Source organism: Quercus robur, chromosome 5, assembly GCF_932294415.1.
Source record: "Quercus robur chromosome 5, dhQueRobu3.1, whole genome shotgun sequence".
NCBI classification, from domain to species: Eukaryota; Viridiplantae; Streptophyta; class Magnoliopsida; order Fagales; family Fagaceae; genus Quercus; species Quercus robur.
Genome location: NC_065538.1, coordinates 13,366,584 through 13,382,930, shown reverse-complemented (window position 1 = coordinate 13,382,930; position 16,347 = coordinate 13,366,584). Strand labels below are relative to the sequence as shown.

The 16,347-nt window shown below is 35.5% G+C and overlaps 1 protein-coding gene across 6 annotated transcripts; it reads left to right on the top strand.

The window, feature by feature from the left end:
* The first annotated feature begins 324 nt into the window (after positions 1–324).
* Positions 325–14,374, top strand: LOC126725202 (uncharacterized). 6 transcript variants are annotated; one of them, XM_050429774.1, is made up of 16 exons: positions 325–475; positions 1,592–2,184; positions 3,428–3,557; positions 3,666–3,867; positions 4,525–4,611; positions 4,702–4,761; positions 4,857–4,943; positions 5,306–5,377; positions 5,579–5,634; positions 5,987–6,072; positions 7,050–7,140; positions 10,127–10,284; positions 10,381–10,472; positions 12,374–12,454; positions 13,548–13,621; positions 13,864–14,374. In XM_050429774.1, exons 2-16 carry the CDS (start codon positions 1,632–1,634, stop codon positions 13,937–13,939), a joined length of 1,905 nt encoding a protein of 634 aa, XP_050285731.1. In that variant the 5' UTR covers positions 325–475; positions 1,592–1,631; the 3' UTR covers positions 13,940–14,374. The 6 variants fall into 6 exon arrangements, with proteins under 6 accessions (XP_050285731.1, XP_050285735.1, XP_050285734.1 ...); XM_050429777.1 differs by having other exon boundaries at positions 367–625; positions 3,458–3,557; XM_050429775.1 differs by having other exon boundaries at positions 369–625; positions 1,596–2,184.
* The last annotated feature ends 1,973 nt before the right edge of the window (positions 14,375–16,347 follow it).

The window sequence follows — 16,347 nt, the reverse complement described above, 5'->3', positions numbered from 1 at the left end:
AATTTTAAAACTGTAAAGGTAAAATCAACATTATCCCGAACTTAAAAGGGTATACATTTCAATTTACCCTTATTAAAAATAAAAAAGTCCACTCATATATTTTACTTTCATTTAAAAAAAAAAAAAAAAAAAAACCAAATGGTGTAGTAATGCTATGCAGGCCTTTCCACCATATCGTAGGGAAGTGCAACACACGCGCCAAAAAGGCCAAGAAAATTCCTCAATCAGAAAATGCCACTTTTGCCCACACCACACAGATAGTTGTCTCAGCCCAAATTTTGCAACCCAAAAAAAATGGAAAATAAATAAATAAATAATTAAAAAAAAAATTTGCGGTTATATTAAAAAAAAATTTAACATAAAGTTTTTCTCTATTTTTATCTTCCACTGCTAAAATCTGTGTGTTTAAGCAGTGAATATAGGAGGAACGAAATCTGATCAGAAAAGAGCACGATCTCACTCTTTTGTTCAACTTGTAAGTCCAAGGCGTTTACCAGACACTGTGAAAGAAACAAAGTTTTTATTTTTAAGTTTTTTTATAGAAGAAGAAACTGAACTCAAAGTCTGACACTTCAACTTTGCGTAGTGTCAAAGTTCACATATTTTCTGGTTGGGTTAAATTGAGGTACTTTTGATTATATCTCTTCATTTTAGCTTCTGGGTATTCCTTAATTTTGGTAAACAAGTTGTGGGTATCTTTGAAAATCAGCAATTGTTTCATGGTTCAGTTGTGGGTCTCTGTGTCCTAGAGTTTCATGGGTTTTGAATGATTTTTGGAGTTTTTGTGTGTTTTGGGTGTAACTGACTGGTGAATTGTAAAGAGGGTCTTAATTTAATTTGAGTTATGGAGTACTTTTTTAAGAAGACTAGTTTGGAAATACTGGGAAAATTGGATATGGAATTTTAGATGTTACTTTTTTTTCATTTTCTTCTTTGTCTTGTTCCTTGTTGGGTCTTGTTTTTTATGCTTCCTGTGTGCTACGGTTATGCCCACCTTTTTGTGAATTTTGTTTATTTATCAATTATGAATGAGATTATAATTGTGTTTTCTGTTGGTTTGGTTTTAAAGAATTTGTCTGAAACATGTCTAATTGTTGTGCTAGGCTCACTTGTGAGTGTTTTTCTTGCCAAATAATTATAATATTTATGTAGTTTACTTATAAAGCAGAAAGATTTAGGATTTATAAGGTTCTTTTCTTAGCTTGTCTTTGAAATCAAGGGGGTTGTGTGGTAGTTTGAACTAAAAAATTGTGTGGAAATCTGAGTAGTGGAACTACAGATAACCGAGAAATTTCAAGGTTCTTGCTGTTTCATGTGAAAGCATGTACATTGAGTTTACATACAGCGGCTAGTTGACTTTGTATCTTGTGTGGCAGTTAAATATTGTGTGCTTATATTGGTTTTGGAAAAATGTAAAACTCATCCAACTAAAGACTTTTGAGATGGTTCAGTATTGATCCCCCAGTTACTGAAAATTTTATATTCAGAACTTCATTTTCTTTTTGTTTTCCGTCTTCTTCTCAGACTTGTACTTTAGTCAGTTGATTGGGACAATTTTATCCAGTGTGATGTGATGTTTTTTGGTTATCAGACAGGAGGATTTTTAGGCGTGGATGAAATTGTTATGCTGAATGTTGCTTCCGGTAAGTGGAGTAGGGATGAATTCCACAATGGATGATATGAACCTGATTCAGCAGAGGCATCACTTGGTGGTTAGGGAGCTAGGGGAAGAGATAGATTTAGAAATTGGCCCTAGTGATGATGATCCTTCATTTGCTAACACCCCACTCATTGGTGGCCCTCCTAGAGAACCTTCTGCAGAAGAGCATGATGAGACTAAGATGGTAATGGTTTCTCAGCTTCCCAGTGATGATCAAGATATGTCAAAGTCGCAAGCAGTGAAAAGAAAGAAGAAGGTTGTGAAGAGATGGAGAGAGGAATGGGCTGATACTTACAAATGGGCTTATGTTGATGTGAAGGAAGGGACAGCGAGAATTTTTTGCTCTGTATGTAGAGAGTATGGTCGGAAGCATAGAAGAAATCCGTATGGGAATGAAGGCAGTCGGAATATGCAGATGAGTGCATTGGAAGAACACAACAATAGCTTGCTTCACAAAGAGGCTCTTCGTCTCCAGATGGCCTCTAAGGATAAGATTATTGTTGACAAGCCAATCTATGTTAAAGGTTAGTCATCTCATTTTGCTGATTTCTTTTGGGCTTGCATTGAGACCATTAAGTGTTCAACACAGGCCAGTCTTTGTTTTTGTTGTGGGATTGTTGCCGGGCATTATTTTTCACCTTGAGTTTAGGTCTTCTAAGTTTTGTTGAATAAGGATACATACAATAATATAGCTTTGAACTTGTTAGATCTCAATATGAGTGATGATTAGTATGATTCTTATTGTCCTTAAACATATGCCATTGAAGGAACGGACAATTTTTTGTGACTGCAGAATGGTCACTGTTATGAGAGGATCTAACTGCAGGACAACTCTCTCTCTTCAAGTAATGATTAAGTGATAGCGCTTTGTAATTGTGGTTCCGAAGGTACTGAGAGCCTTGATTGGACTGTTGTTAATACTTTTTTAGAGTGCAGTAAATTTTTGAGTGATAAAGGGCTTGAAGTTCTCTCTCTCTCTCTCACACACACACTCAGAGGGAAAAGGATTGGTGAGGGTCCATCTTTTATTTTGATAAGTAGAGAGAGTCCATTTTATTTTAAGGATTTGGTAGTTAACAAATGTAAAGGTAAATATGGTGCCACAGTATTTAAAATTAGTTATCATCCTTTAATTGATGGAATGAAATTTTAAATGACACAGTACCATGTACATAATTGGATTATGAAAACTAAATTTAAACCATGAAATGCACTCTCTCCATTTCAAGCCAAATGGACAGGATCCTGATCCCAGTCACAAGGCTCTAATACTTGATACTTCAGTTATCTTCTTCAGGAAGCTGTAATTGCTGAATGCCAAGAGCCTTGTAGCTCAGTGGCATAGCCTGCTCACCTTTATTAGGAGAACTAGGGTTCAAATCATCCCTCCCCCATTGTTGTAACTATCAAATTATTAAAAAAATTAAAAGAGTATTTTCTAAACACTGAGTTTGTCTTTTCAGTCGCTACATACCAACTCCTTCCACTACATGCACAATTGACTTTAATTTCTGTTTCTCCTTGAAACTCTAAAGATGAGCATCTTAAAAGTGCTCTCTAATGATTGGGTTGGGCCAATTAAATGAATGTATTGGATCTTTTTAATTGATCCCTTTTGTTTCTCTGCAGCTGAAACATAGATTGCAATATTTTATTCAAACTTTGCAAATTTGATGTTTGCGGAAATACATTGTACCTTCCACATTATGGCATGACATGGTTATAACTTTTCCCTTTGCCCTGTTTTGGAAATTCTTTGAAATTTAGCTCTTATGTCAAAAACTGCTGGATCAATAGTTGAAGCTGCACTGAAAAGGGATCCACACGAGGTTGAATTCATACAATCAGTGCAAGAAGTGGTGCATGCTTTAGAAAGAGTGATTGCAAAGAATTCTCAGTATGTTGCTTTAAAACGAAGTTTATTTACTGTTATGCTTCACCATTTAAGCAAAAGTCTGCAGTCAAGTTCATAACAATCTTATAAGGTGGGTCTAATGTGTTTCAGTTATGTCAACATTATGGAGCGGTTGTTAGAACCTGAGCGTATGATTATTTTCCGAGTTCCATGGGTTGATGATAGAGGTGAGACGAATGTCAACCGAGGTTTTCGGGTTCAATTTAGCCAAGCATTGGGTCCATGTAGGGGTGGTATTCGTTTTCATCCATTGATGAACTTAAGTATTGCCAAGTTCCTTGGTTTTGAACAGGTATTGCAGTATTCTGGTGTTGTTTTATTTGACTTCTCCTGTAATTCAGTGTGCAAAAGTTTTGTCAAAATTTCTTCATCCTTTGTTTTTCTCTTCGTTCCATATGGACAGTCCTTTTGCCCAATAAATTTGCACTCTTAAGATGCTTTATCTCAAATAACAGAAGTGTCCTTAGTGCACTATAAGTACATAAAAATGATTTAATTAATTCTTATTGACAGGAAACTCTATTACCAAATATCCTAGAAGTTTAAATTAATGTTCCTGTTAAAATTTGCCAAGATCCTTGTAGCTCAACTGGTTGGCACTTGCTAGTGTTTCCAATGGAGACATCCAGGGTTCAAATCCCCCCACTCTCAACTATCGAAGGATAAAAAAATATATATTTTTATTAAAATTCTATACTAAATTTTTGAAAAAAAAAGGACAGAAGAGATTGTATTATTTATTTAAAATTTCTTTATCTACCATAATTTTTAGTTTTGATAACCTAAAAAAAATTATTCTTATAATATAGGGTAAAATTTTGTTTTATTTTACACAGTTTAGTCAAATGAATGAAACATCTTATCTTGAACAAGGAATGAAGCTTTTATATCGGTAGCAACTTAGGTCTTGTGACTGTTTTATAATGTCTTAGTTTCTCCTTGTCCACAGACTTTAAAGAATGCCTTGTCTCCATACAAATTAGGAGGTGCAGCAGGTGGAAGTGATTTTGACCCTAAAGGAAAAAGTGATAATGAGGTAAAAGCTTCTTTCTATTAATTGATGGTATGCTACTGTGAAACTTCTGACCTTTCTCAAAATGTCCAAATTTCTCTTGCAAGCTGGCAGATCATGCGTTTTTGTCAAAGTTTCATGAATGAGATATATCGTTATTTGGGTCCTGACAAGGTAACTAGAAACAAGATTCCAATGCTTTATCTGCATCGCTGTAAGAATTTTCAATGCTTTAGTATACATGTCTGATTTAAGTTGTATACATTCAGGACCTTCCATCAGAGGAAATGGGTGTTGGCACCCGGGAAATGGGGTATCTGTTTGGACAATATAGACGTCTAGCTGGTCATTTTCAGGTACTTAAAAACACCTGTAACAAGCTATTTTGTAGAGTCTACTATATCTTCTTCCTTCTTGTTGTATTCCTTGTCTCTTGAAACAATGCGCATCATCTAACTGAATGTCTATTATGAGCATTCCTTGTCTTATATGACACTGTTACATGGCAAGTATTTTCTTCTTTATATAAATACATATTGGCACATGCATACATTTATACATGTGTGTGAATGCATGTATTTAGGTATGTAAATTTGATTATGTCACATGTCTAATTTATCATAGCCATTGAAAGTTTGGGTTACTGTTTATGTGTTTTTCATCATGGAAAGAAAATTAGTTGTGTTTACGTTTTCATATGTATGCCTTACTTATGCAGGGAAGTTTTACAGGGCCAAGGATATTTTGGTCTGGCTCTAGCCTTCGAACTGAAGCTACTGGTTATGGGCTGGTACTGTATATTACAACTCTCTGATGCTCTGTGTTTGGGTGGATGGTGGTGGGTAAATGTGACAATGCGTGCATGTTTGCCTGACTATGCACCTCCATCTGTGTGAAATTTCTCCCACTCTCTAGTGGGTGTAATGAGTTCCCTATCTATGTCTTGTTTTCTAAATTTTTATTAGTTAACAAAGTTCTCTTGCTTCTGCAGGTTTTCTTTGCCCAGCTCATGCTTGCAGATATGAATAAAGATCTCAAAGGATTAAGGTCTTTTACTCAACTTTGTGAGCTTTTTAGGGATAGTCACATGGTTATAGAAGTTGATAGCATGGTTTAGGAATATTTTATAACATTGACTGTAGGGTACCACATTTTTAAGCCAATGGGAGGTTTAGCCTTGTTTTAGAGATATAGATCTTTTGGGTTATTGATGTTTATGCAAATATGGGATGTTATGTGCCCTCTCTCTCTCTCTAAAGTTTTAATTTATTTGTTTTCAATTAAATAACTGTGATTTACTGAAAAGAAGCTTCTTCATATGCTGTTAGCTTAGTTACTGTTTCAAGGTTGTTATGCAACTTTGTTAATTTGAAAATACTTGTCTATGAATTTTCTCCAGATGTGTTGTAAGTGGTTCTGGAAAGATTGCAATGCATGTTTTGGAGAAGCTTATTGCATATGGCGCTCTTCCCATCACAGTATCTGGTAACTTTTTGTTTTATTATTTTTTCTCTATATGTTTATACCAACTGAATTACATTATGGCATTTACACTTACTAGGGTGTCTCCAATTATCTACCCCCTTCCCTCTCCTGTTGAGTCAAAAAAAAGAATGGCCTGAAATATTTGATCTGCACCAATAAATATCTCTAGTAAAGAAAATACATTTTACACGTAGCAGTGATTTTCCTGCCTCTTTACTCTGTAGAAGGTTATATGACTAACCTTCTACTCATGGTTGGAAGGTTAGTCATAATAAGGTAATTAAAGGTATTCTAATTTTTTGCTTGGACAAGTAAGTTGAGTAATAGTTATTTCTTCTTACACTTGTTTGTGATATTTATTTTATTATCTGCATATTGGTTTGTCATGTTAGTCCTGGTAATAAGAAATGCATGCATGAAATTGTCAGTTTTATGTTAGTGGTTTGGTACAAATTAGTGATGCAGTACAATCATATTGAACTTTGTATTGCATTTATAAATATTATCTCTTCATGCCTTGTGTTCTTAACCTTTCACTTTGTTTTTACTTGATAAAAATAATTTTATTAAGAAAAAAGGTGGTAGTTTGAAACTTTGAATACATGACATGTGTACTGAACTACACCCAAAACCTTTCACTTGATTGGTGGTAGGTGTAGATGGTATGAGGAATATGTTTTGCCATTTCATCTGTGGAAAGACTGAAGCAAATAATTGGTGTCTGGCTCATTGTGTGTGACTAGAATTAGAAGTGAGAGTTTGGTGTCTATAAAGTTTTGTAGATCTTCTTTGTGATGCGTCTTCAATCAGTATAAATTTTGAAGAACCTGATATACATTTTCTTCAATTTTATGTCATTTCTATATTTCTATTGTGTTTCAGGAATTAGGACTGTGGCTAAGGCATTATGCTTTTACAATGACCATTAATTACTGACAAGCAGTTTTATAAATCATAACTTTTCTGATAATGTACAGATTCAAAGGGGTATTTGGTGGATGAGGATGGATTCGACTACATGAAAATAGCATTTTTGAGAGATATCAAAGCTCAACAGAGAAGTTTGAGGTGTGTGTTTATAACTGTCTTTTTATTTCTGTTCACCAAATTGCTATCTTTTTACATATGGCTGACCCCGGCTAGTCTGTTGAGGGTCCATAACTGACCCCTAGCTTTATCCTGGCTATAAAATTAAGAGCCTTAAAGGACGACTTAAAGAATTAGAATAAGGAGGAGTTAGGGTGGTGTGAAGCTTAGGAAGAAGGTTTTTGTTAACTGAGATTCATAACCTGGACATGAAGAGAGTGGGACTTATTCAACAGTGGACAGCTCAAGAAGAAATATTGTCAAAGCTGAATTGGAGAATACTTTGCTAATGGAGGAAATCTCCTGGCAACAAAGTCTAGGGCTTTATGGTTTGGAGGGTAGCCAAAACACAAAGTTCTTTCATCCCTGCAAATTCCCATAGAAATAATTTAATTGGAAGTCTCTCGATGTGAAGCTTTGGCTAGAGCGAATATTCAAAGATGCAGTTTTCGATACAGTAAGAAATATGAATGGTGATAAAGCCTTGGGTCCATATGGGTTTAATATTGCCTTTTCTCAGCATTTTTGGGAAGTTGTTAACAAGGATTTCATGCGTTTGTTTCACTGATTTCATGATGATGGCATGTTTGAAAGAAGCTTAAATGCTACTTTTATTGCTCTTATGCAAAAGACAGACAAGAGGCATGGGTGTAAAGGACTATAGGCCTATTAGTCTCATCGGCGATGTTTATAAAATTTTGGCCAGTGCTGACTAATAGGTTGAAGTTAGTCCTAGGGAAGCTCCTTTCTCATTCTCAATATGATTTTGTCGAGGAGAGGCAGATACTTGACCTAGTCCTCATTGCAAATGAATGTCTCAATCGTAGATTAAAGTTGGGTATCCCAGGAGTCCTTTATAATTTGGATTGGAGAAGGCCTATTATCTCTTTAATTGGACTTTCTTGATCTATTTATTGGAATGGTGTGGTTTTTGGTAAAAATGGATGGCTGGGATTCATTGTTTTATTTCTGTAGTGCAATTCTTGATTCTTATTAATGGCAGTCCTAGCGGTCTTTTCAATAGCTATAGGGGTTTATGCCAAGGTGACCCTTTATCACAGTTACTATTTGTGATAGTAATGGAAGAGCTTAACAGATGGGCAGAGCAGTATATGGTCAGTATCTTGTTGGTTTTACGGAAGGAAACACCCTCATAATCATATGATGGTTTCCCATCTCTTGTTTGTGGATGATATGTTGATTTTTTGTGGATATGATCCGTAACAACTTCAGAATATAAAATGTGTACTGCTACGTTTGAAGTTGTTTCTGGGTCAGAAATCAATCTGGGGAAACCTGAATTGGTTCCGGTTGGTACTGTTCCAGAGGTGGAAGAATTGGCCCAGATCCTAGGATGCAAGGTATTTAGTCTGCCTATGAAATACTTGGGACTTCAGTTGGCTGCTAGATTAAAATCCAAAGTAATCTGGGATACAATTCTTGAGAAGGTGGAATGACATTCAACAGGTTGTATAAAGATTTATCTTTTCAAGGGTGGTAGGTTCACTCTGGTAAAAAGTACGTTTTAGAGTTTGACTTTGTCTCTTTTTCCTATTCTTGTTAGCATTGCTATGTGTATTAAGAAACTTCAAAGAGACTTTTTATGGGGTGGGCTAAAAGATGATCATAAGTTTTGTCTTGTAAATTGAAAGGCAGTTTGTAAACCCATTCAATTTGGAGGTTTGGGTGTAAGAAGCTTGCTGTCTTTTAATAAAGCTTTGTTGGGCAAGTGGCTCTGGAATTATGCCAAGGAGAAAGATGTGCTCTAGAGGAGAATAGTGGATGAGAAATATGGTAGTGAATGGAGTGGATGGTGTTCAAGGGAGAGATGTGGCCCCATGGAGTATGTCTTTGGAAGTGTATCAGAAGTGGTTGTGGGAATTTTTCTAGATTCATTAGGTACGAGGTTGGTAGTGGTGTTAATATTTGCTTTTGGCATGATTGGTGGTACAGGGAAGGGGTTCTTAAGGAGGCATTTACAGAGTTGTACGGACTTGCACAATTTAAGGAGGCTTCAGTTCAGCTGTAGCAGATTATATACATTGGAATGACAGAAGGATTCATTAGGATATTAAATTTATTAGAGATCCAGGATTGGGAGATGGGCTTGCTAAGAGATTTTTTAAATCTTATCGATTCTAGGAAGATATGAAGGGAAGAAGAAAATCAGATCTTCCGGACTCCAACAAAAATTAAAATTTTGAGGTGAAGTCTTTTTATAGTGTTACATATGGGAGTGCCCATATCTTTCCTTGCAAGAGTGTTTGGAGGGTTAAAGCACCTTTTTTTTTTTCCTTTTTTACATAGGTTGCTGCTTTGGGGAAACTTCTTGGGATGAATAAATTTAAGATGTAGGAATATAGTAGTAGTGGGTTGGTGCTGCATGTGTAAGATGGATGGGGAATTGGTTGATCACCTACTTTTACACTGTTTTTGCTAGAGATTGTTGGTCTCTTGTTTCTTGTCTCTTTGGAGTACAGTGGGTTATGCCTCAAAAGGTGATTGAATCGTTGGCATGTTGGGAGGGGCATTTGGCAGACATCAAAATGGATATATTTGGAATGCTATCCCTTTATATGTGTTGTGGACTATTTGGAGAGAATGCAAATATTTGAAGGAGTTGAATGAACTACAATAGAACTTGAGATGATTTTTGTACAATCTTTCTATGGCTGGATGACTGCATTCACTGGCCATTTTTTCCCTAATATTTTAAAAGTTCTAGGCTGCTGTAATTTTACATGATTATTATGTTGCAATCAATTTTTACACGTTGTATACTTGGGTACATTCTTTCCATTCTCAATCAATAAAAATCTTGCTTACTTATTAAAGAAAAAAAGAAAAAAAAAAGAGGAACAATAGCTGACCTCAAAATTTTGGGGACTAAGACTTGGTTGTTGTTTCTACCAAATTGCTATCTTTAATAACTTTATGCTGCCTGTGTTGATACATGTGACATCTGCAGAGACTATTCAAAGACTTACGCTCGATCTAAGTATTATGATGAATCAAAACCTTGGAATGAAAGGTGTGACGTTGCATTTCCTTGTGCTTGCCAAAATGAAATTGATCAAACTGATGCTATTAATCTGGTCAATTCAGGTTGTCGTGTACTAGTAGAAGGTAGTAATAAGATGCATTATGGCCTTTTGATTTCTTCTAATTTCTAACATTATAAGAATTACTGATGATAACTATGATAATTTTTTTGTATCCTAGGTTCAAACATGCCCTGTACCCCTGAGGCTGTTGATGTTTTGAGAAAAGCTAATATCCTTATTGCTCCTGCAATGGCTGCTGGTGCTGGGGGGGTGCGTGCTCACTTTTTCCAATCTATGCATAGTAGATATGCCTTTGTAGCATGTGCTAGAACAATGCTATGATGAAATCTATTTGCATACTTAGAAATGTGCTTTGATTATCATGCTTTCAGTTCACTGAATTTTTAACTAAATAAAAAAGGAAAACTTGTTTGTATGGAGTTCAGGCATTCATAATTTAAATTGGAATAAGGGGATTCAAAGGCTAAAACTTCAGTTTCTATGAAAGTGGATTTATGTTGGGGAAGTTTCGGGGGAATTTAAAATTGCTCACTGTTGTGCAGCAATTTGATGATATGGAAGAGTAACTGACTTGTCAGTTGAGTTTCTTGTCATATTAACCTAGTGCCTTTTGAAGTTGATGTTTTTAAATATGTAAATGTATTTTTAACTTGGAGCTGTTTTATTCTTCTCTTTCCTTTTAGTACTTAATGTCAGTGCATATTTTCTTTCTTTTTCCTACCTTTGATTTGGAAATGGCACTGGGAATTCCACTTTATATAGTAGAGAACTAGAGATGCAGTAGGAAAGGAATTGCAAGAAAATAGATCACTGAGTTTCTTATGGGAGTACTTTCTGGACAATAAATGAGTCGATTTTCTAGGACATAAGCAGCAACTATTTGTGTCAATCTTGAAATATGGTTGCACAAGGTAGGGTGAGTAGTTGTATTCAGATTGAGACTTAGGTGCTGTTTGGATTCGGCTGAAAGTTGCGTCTGCGTCTGCATCCGCGTTTCAGCCTTTTTTTTTTTTTTTTTTTTTTTTCATTTCACGCATTTTGCAGAAAGGCAGGGACAATTAATACTGTAGCAGTACTGTTCATACACTGTAGCAGTACTATTCATGGGACCCACAGTCACTTTATTCATAAAAAATATTAAAAATGGGTCCCACGGTACTATTTACACATTTAAAAATTATTTTGCTACAGTGTTTTCAGTTTTCAGTTTCAGCAACAATAAATTCAATCCAAACAGACCCTCAGTAGAGTACTGGAGTAGTGCTGGATAACTCTTTTAAGGATGGCCAATTCCTCTAGGAGGTGCAGGAGATTATTGGCAACCATGTTGCTCTCGTGATTGTGAGATTGTGACAATGTATTAGAATAGGTGGTCATGAGTTTGAACATTGTCTCTACTCTACTTCCCATTTAAGAAGTTAAAAAGTCCCACGTGTAGGGCCCCATTTATTAAAGGGGAGTCTGGGCCCACACGTAAGGAGTGTTAAAATTATGGTTAAATGATTTAATTCACTATCTCCTAATAACTTAAGCTTTTGAGAGAATTGGTAATTTGTCAGTATTCAACTATAAGACTTTGGTTTGCTTAGTAAGAGTTGTATGGCCAAAGATATTCTTTTTGAGTTTGATCGTCTGTTGGTAGTATTGGTCCTATTGGATTCATGGTATCAAACAGGATCATTGAATTAGTTTTTGATACTGTGTGTTTATCTTTTGAACTGATGTGTAACCAAATAATTTGAGCGCTCAATTGTAGACCTTTCTATGATTCAGCTCGTCAATTTTTTTCTTTGAAAATCATTAGGTTGATGCTCAAAATAGAAAAATAAGTTTTTTGAAGTATTTGGTGTACCTTATATGAATCTAAGCTCAATTCAACCTCAAACTGCTGGAGATGTGCATGAGTGGGTATCTGATTAAGATAATATTAGGGCTAAAGCAGTAATATATGTGCATCCTTTGACCATTTTGATTTAATTTTGCTTTTAGAGTAATGCTGCTTTAAACATAGTTGCATTGAATGTTTGCAAGTTGATAATGGATGATTGAGCTGATTATTCAGTTGCAATTTCATGTCAATGGGGTCTTGTTTTTCACTTATTATATTCAGTTTTTTATCTGCTAATTTTTTTTAATGTACTTGGTTTCAGGTTGTTGCTGGAGAACTCGAATTAAATCATGAGTGTAATCTGATCCATTGGTCACCAGAGGACTTTGAGTCAAAATTGCAGGTGAGGCTCTACATATTTTTATCCTTGGTGGTATGGTTTATTTCGTAGTTTGAAATAGATGCAAGAGTTCATAACTTTTAAACAGCAATGCCCATTTCTCATGGGTTGGAGCAATTTGACCAAACCAAAAACTCTATTTAGTTAACTTGTTCATATGACAATTATTTACATGGTTACAGAAGACATTTCACCAGAACCTTACAACAAAAAGTCAATCAATATCAGGTCCTGTTTGTCGATGTTGCAGCTCATTTAGACTTTTAGCTTGAAAGTACCCTCTAAATCAGCTCCTTGAAGTGGCTCTGTTGAATCACACTGTTTCAGGCTGGCAGCCTTCTATTCAGCTGTAGGTGGCCCAACCATTGAATGCCAACTTGGGTTCAGTAGATTCACTTTGTCACATTTCCTGGATTGTTGCTTTTAGTTTGTCATTGTAAATTTCCTTTTTTGGTCAGAATTTCCTTACGAACCTAAATTTTTAGTTAATGGGAAGTGTATGACCATGTTTAAGCCTTAAGACCCCTTGTTATGACTTATTCTGTAAAATGAATGTAAGGTTATCAGCTCATCTTTGCATGCACCAACAGATGCATGTAAACGAAAAAGATTGTTATTTAGAAAATGTAACTGAATGGGATCAAGTACCCTTTGGTAATCAACTATGTCAGTGGAGATTGTTTTCAATAATGTCCATGTTATTGCAGCATAAACTCATTAAAACCAGCACAAGATTTTCTAGAGTATCATTGCTGATTCTATACTGGTTACTCTGAGAGTTAATCTGTTTTTTTTTCCCTGGGGTGGGGTGGTGGGACCAGGGGTGAGTGGGGGAGAGAGAGAGAGAGAAAGGTATGTTGTTCATTTAGTTCCACAGGGATAAAATTAGTTGCTTTGTTCTTTTCAATTTAGTAAAAACTTTTTGTTAGCTCTATTTGTGAAGATTGTCACCTTTTTTTTAACTTGAGCTGATGTAGCCATTTTCTTCCCCCACCCGCCCCCCCACCACAGCCAGCCCCGGCCTCCCCCCCCCCCCCCCCCCACACCACCTTTTTTTTCAACTTGAGCTAATCTCCTTTTTGCATTTTACTGGCAGGAAGCAATAAAACAGACTTACCAGAGAGCCCTCAAAGCAGCTACTGATTTTGGTTATCAAAAGGAGAGTCCTGAGTAAGTATTTTCTTTTTCTTTTTCTATGCCCAATTTCTTAAATTTGATTCATTCACCATAGTATGATGTTTTATAGATCAAACTAATCTATGTAGCGTATAGCACTTCTTCTGTTAATCAGCTCAAATGTTTGCAAGGTTTCAACAATAATGGCTGATGAGTGATCATTGTATTGTGTAATTGCCCAAAAAGAAATATGGTTAGATCCATTTTCATATTCTCTTCTTTTACTTGTCCAACAGAGCTCTGGTACATGGAGCAGTCATCTCTGCCTTTTTGACTATTGCTCAAGCTATGACTGATCAAGGATGTGTATAGAACCAAAGAATTAGGCACAATTACTATTGTGTTCTCCCTGAATCTGATTTCTGTCGTCTGCACATGTGAATGTTATGAAGATATGCATCTCATGACAGTTGGCAAGCTGAAAAAAATCATACCAATGATGTCAAATGGATTTTGATATCCATACTTCTTGTTGATGACAGAACATTGAAATTATAGAAGATTTCTTTGTAACATAGTTATAATGTAATGGTTGAGACTTTGCAAAAGGGTAATTGTGGAGAACAATTGGGATGCACCTGATGGAAGAAAAATGTGTAGTAGATCTAGTGGTAGAATAGGAAGGGCTTCCAATTATATGGCAAAGTAATTATTCTTGGCTCACTTGAGATGCCTAAATAATTGTTACGATCTTGTGAAATATTTTAGTTAGATTTGAAATAAAATTTAATTATAAATTGTAATTGATATCTAGGCCTAAACCTGGTTTTTCCCTATTGTATGATTTTTTTTATTTTTTTATTTTTTAAAATGGCCTTTCATAAGAGCTATTCATGCAAAAACTGTGGATTGGTTTTAGAGTGAGGAAATTTGCAAGCAAGCATAACTTGTAGCCTATCAACTTTGATGTGGTAATGGAAAAATCAATGCAAGGTAGTGCTTCTAGTCCTGTAAAATAAAATCAGGATACCAAAGGATTAATAACTACTGATCTTTTTTTTGTTTATTTGTTTTTTTATTTATTTTTTTAAATCCTAGATTCCAACATGGTTCTTAATCCTAGCCATTAATGGGCTGTAGGTGCTCCCTCATGGAGATTGAGCTATAATAACATGACCTCAATTCCACCTGGAGCCAGGGTTTCTGACACTTGACCAAACGTCTACTAATACATCCAAATTTTACTACATAAACAAATATTTAACTAACGCAGGACATTTTTGTAGGCCATTTTATCCCATATTTAGCTTAAAATTTTGGCTTGACATCCAAGCAACCTTTTTCAACTGAATTAAAAAAAAAAAAAAATCTTCTTAGGCATCACCGACTGAACCCCAATGCAATACAAAAAAAAGAACCACAACTCCCTTGCAATGGAGCGATAGACAGATCAACAAATTCACCGCTACATTTACATATACAACACCAATGCATTAGTCCTAATATTGCTATCTGTAAAAACAGCTGAGCTGGGGACCTTTACTGTATCAGATACTCTTCCAAGGAAAATGGCCCCAATTAGATCCTCCCAATGCCTCATACATAGAGAGATTGTATCAGGTGATGCATAGACAACATACTTGAGGTCTTGTCAACTTATTTCCAACTAGAACAAAGACACAATTTTTCTTTCCAGGATGAAACTTCCTACTGGCATGGATTCACTGGAATTCTTAACTTCTTTACAATTATCCTGCTCCATCACATCATAGAAGCATTTTTCATATCCAGGCATAAAGCAATATAAGGAAATCAAGAGGCAAGTTGCAACTCCATGTAAATCAACTCGACAAGTTCTTATCAAATTGATTAGGGACAGTTTCATTACCTTTTTCTCACCAACACAATTACTTTCTTCGTTAGATTTCTGGTTAAGTTGTGATGCTATATACAGTATGAGATAAAAGGTGCAAGCATAAAGCAATATAAGGAAATCAACAGGCAAGATGCTACTCAATGCAAATCAACTTAACAGAGTCTTTCAAATTGATTAGGGGCTGCTTCATAACTCTTTTTCACTAAAACGATAACTCCTTCATAAGAGTTCTGTTTAAGACCTTGAATTTGTTGGTGTTGTCATCCAATAAATAATATTTGCTTTACTAGGAATCGTCATGTTTCACAACCTCCACCAAAATCTTTTTGGCCTTCCTATCGATTTTGTTAGAGCACTAGAACCAAGTGTGCTAAATGCTAACATGAAGCTACAGTTATGTCTTCATATTGAAACATAGAAACTCAATTAGTTACCTATCATTGGTTCTTGTCACTAAAGACCAAGCCCTCTGGCTTAGAGTCTACTCTTGTTTCCAAAAAAAGGAAAATGAGACATCCAAAGGCTCAAATTTTTAAATAATGCATAATTTATTCTTGAGTTGCCAATTGACATCCCAATATCCTCATTAAAATTACAGTGGTCTTTGTCACGTTTCTTCTTTAGTCCTTTGATTCTATTAAGAAACTGTACCGTTTTGCCCAATTTTCTAAAAATATTCTTTTTGTAGTACACACACATGCATGCATACATATAGAGACAGACACACACTATTGTGCTAGTACCTATGCATATTGCAGTGAGAGCTTTGCTACCCACCCTATTATTCCCTCTTTTTAACGTATTTGTCTTTGCAATATTAGCTCTACCTACAGGATTTTTTGCTCCTAGTATTGCCCTGATTTATATTATGATAAAACCTCATCTTCAGCATAAGCCATTTCCT

Bases quoted from the DNA above. Each gene is read 5' to 3' on its own strand.
- LOC126725202 (XM_050429774.1), top strand. From the start codon at position 1,632: ATGTTGCTTCCGGTAAGTGGAGTAGGGATGAATTCCACAATGGATGAT. The intron at 5,378-5,578 runs GTACTGTATATT...TTGCTTCTGCAG, and splicing joins AAGCTACTGGTTATGGGCTG to GTTTTCTTTGCCCAGCTCAT. The intron at 6,073-7,049 runs GTAACTTTTTGT...GATAATGTACAG, and splicing joins TCTTCCCATCACAGTATCTG to ATTCAAAGGGGTATTTGGTG.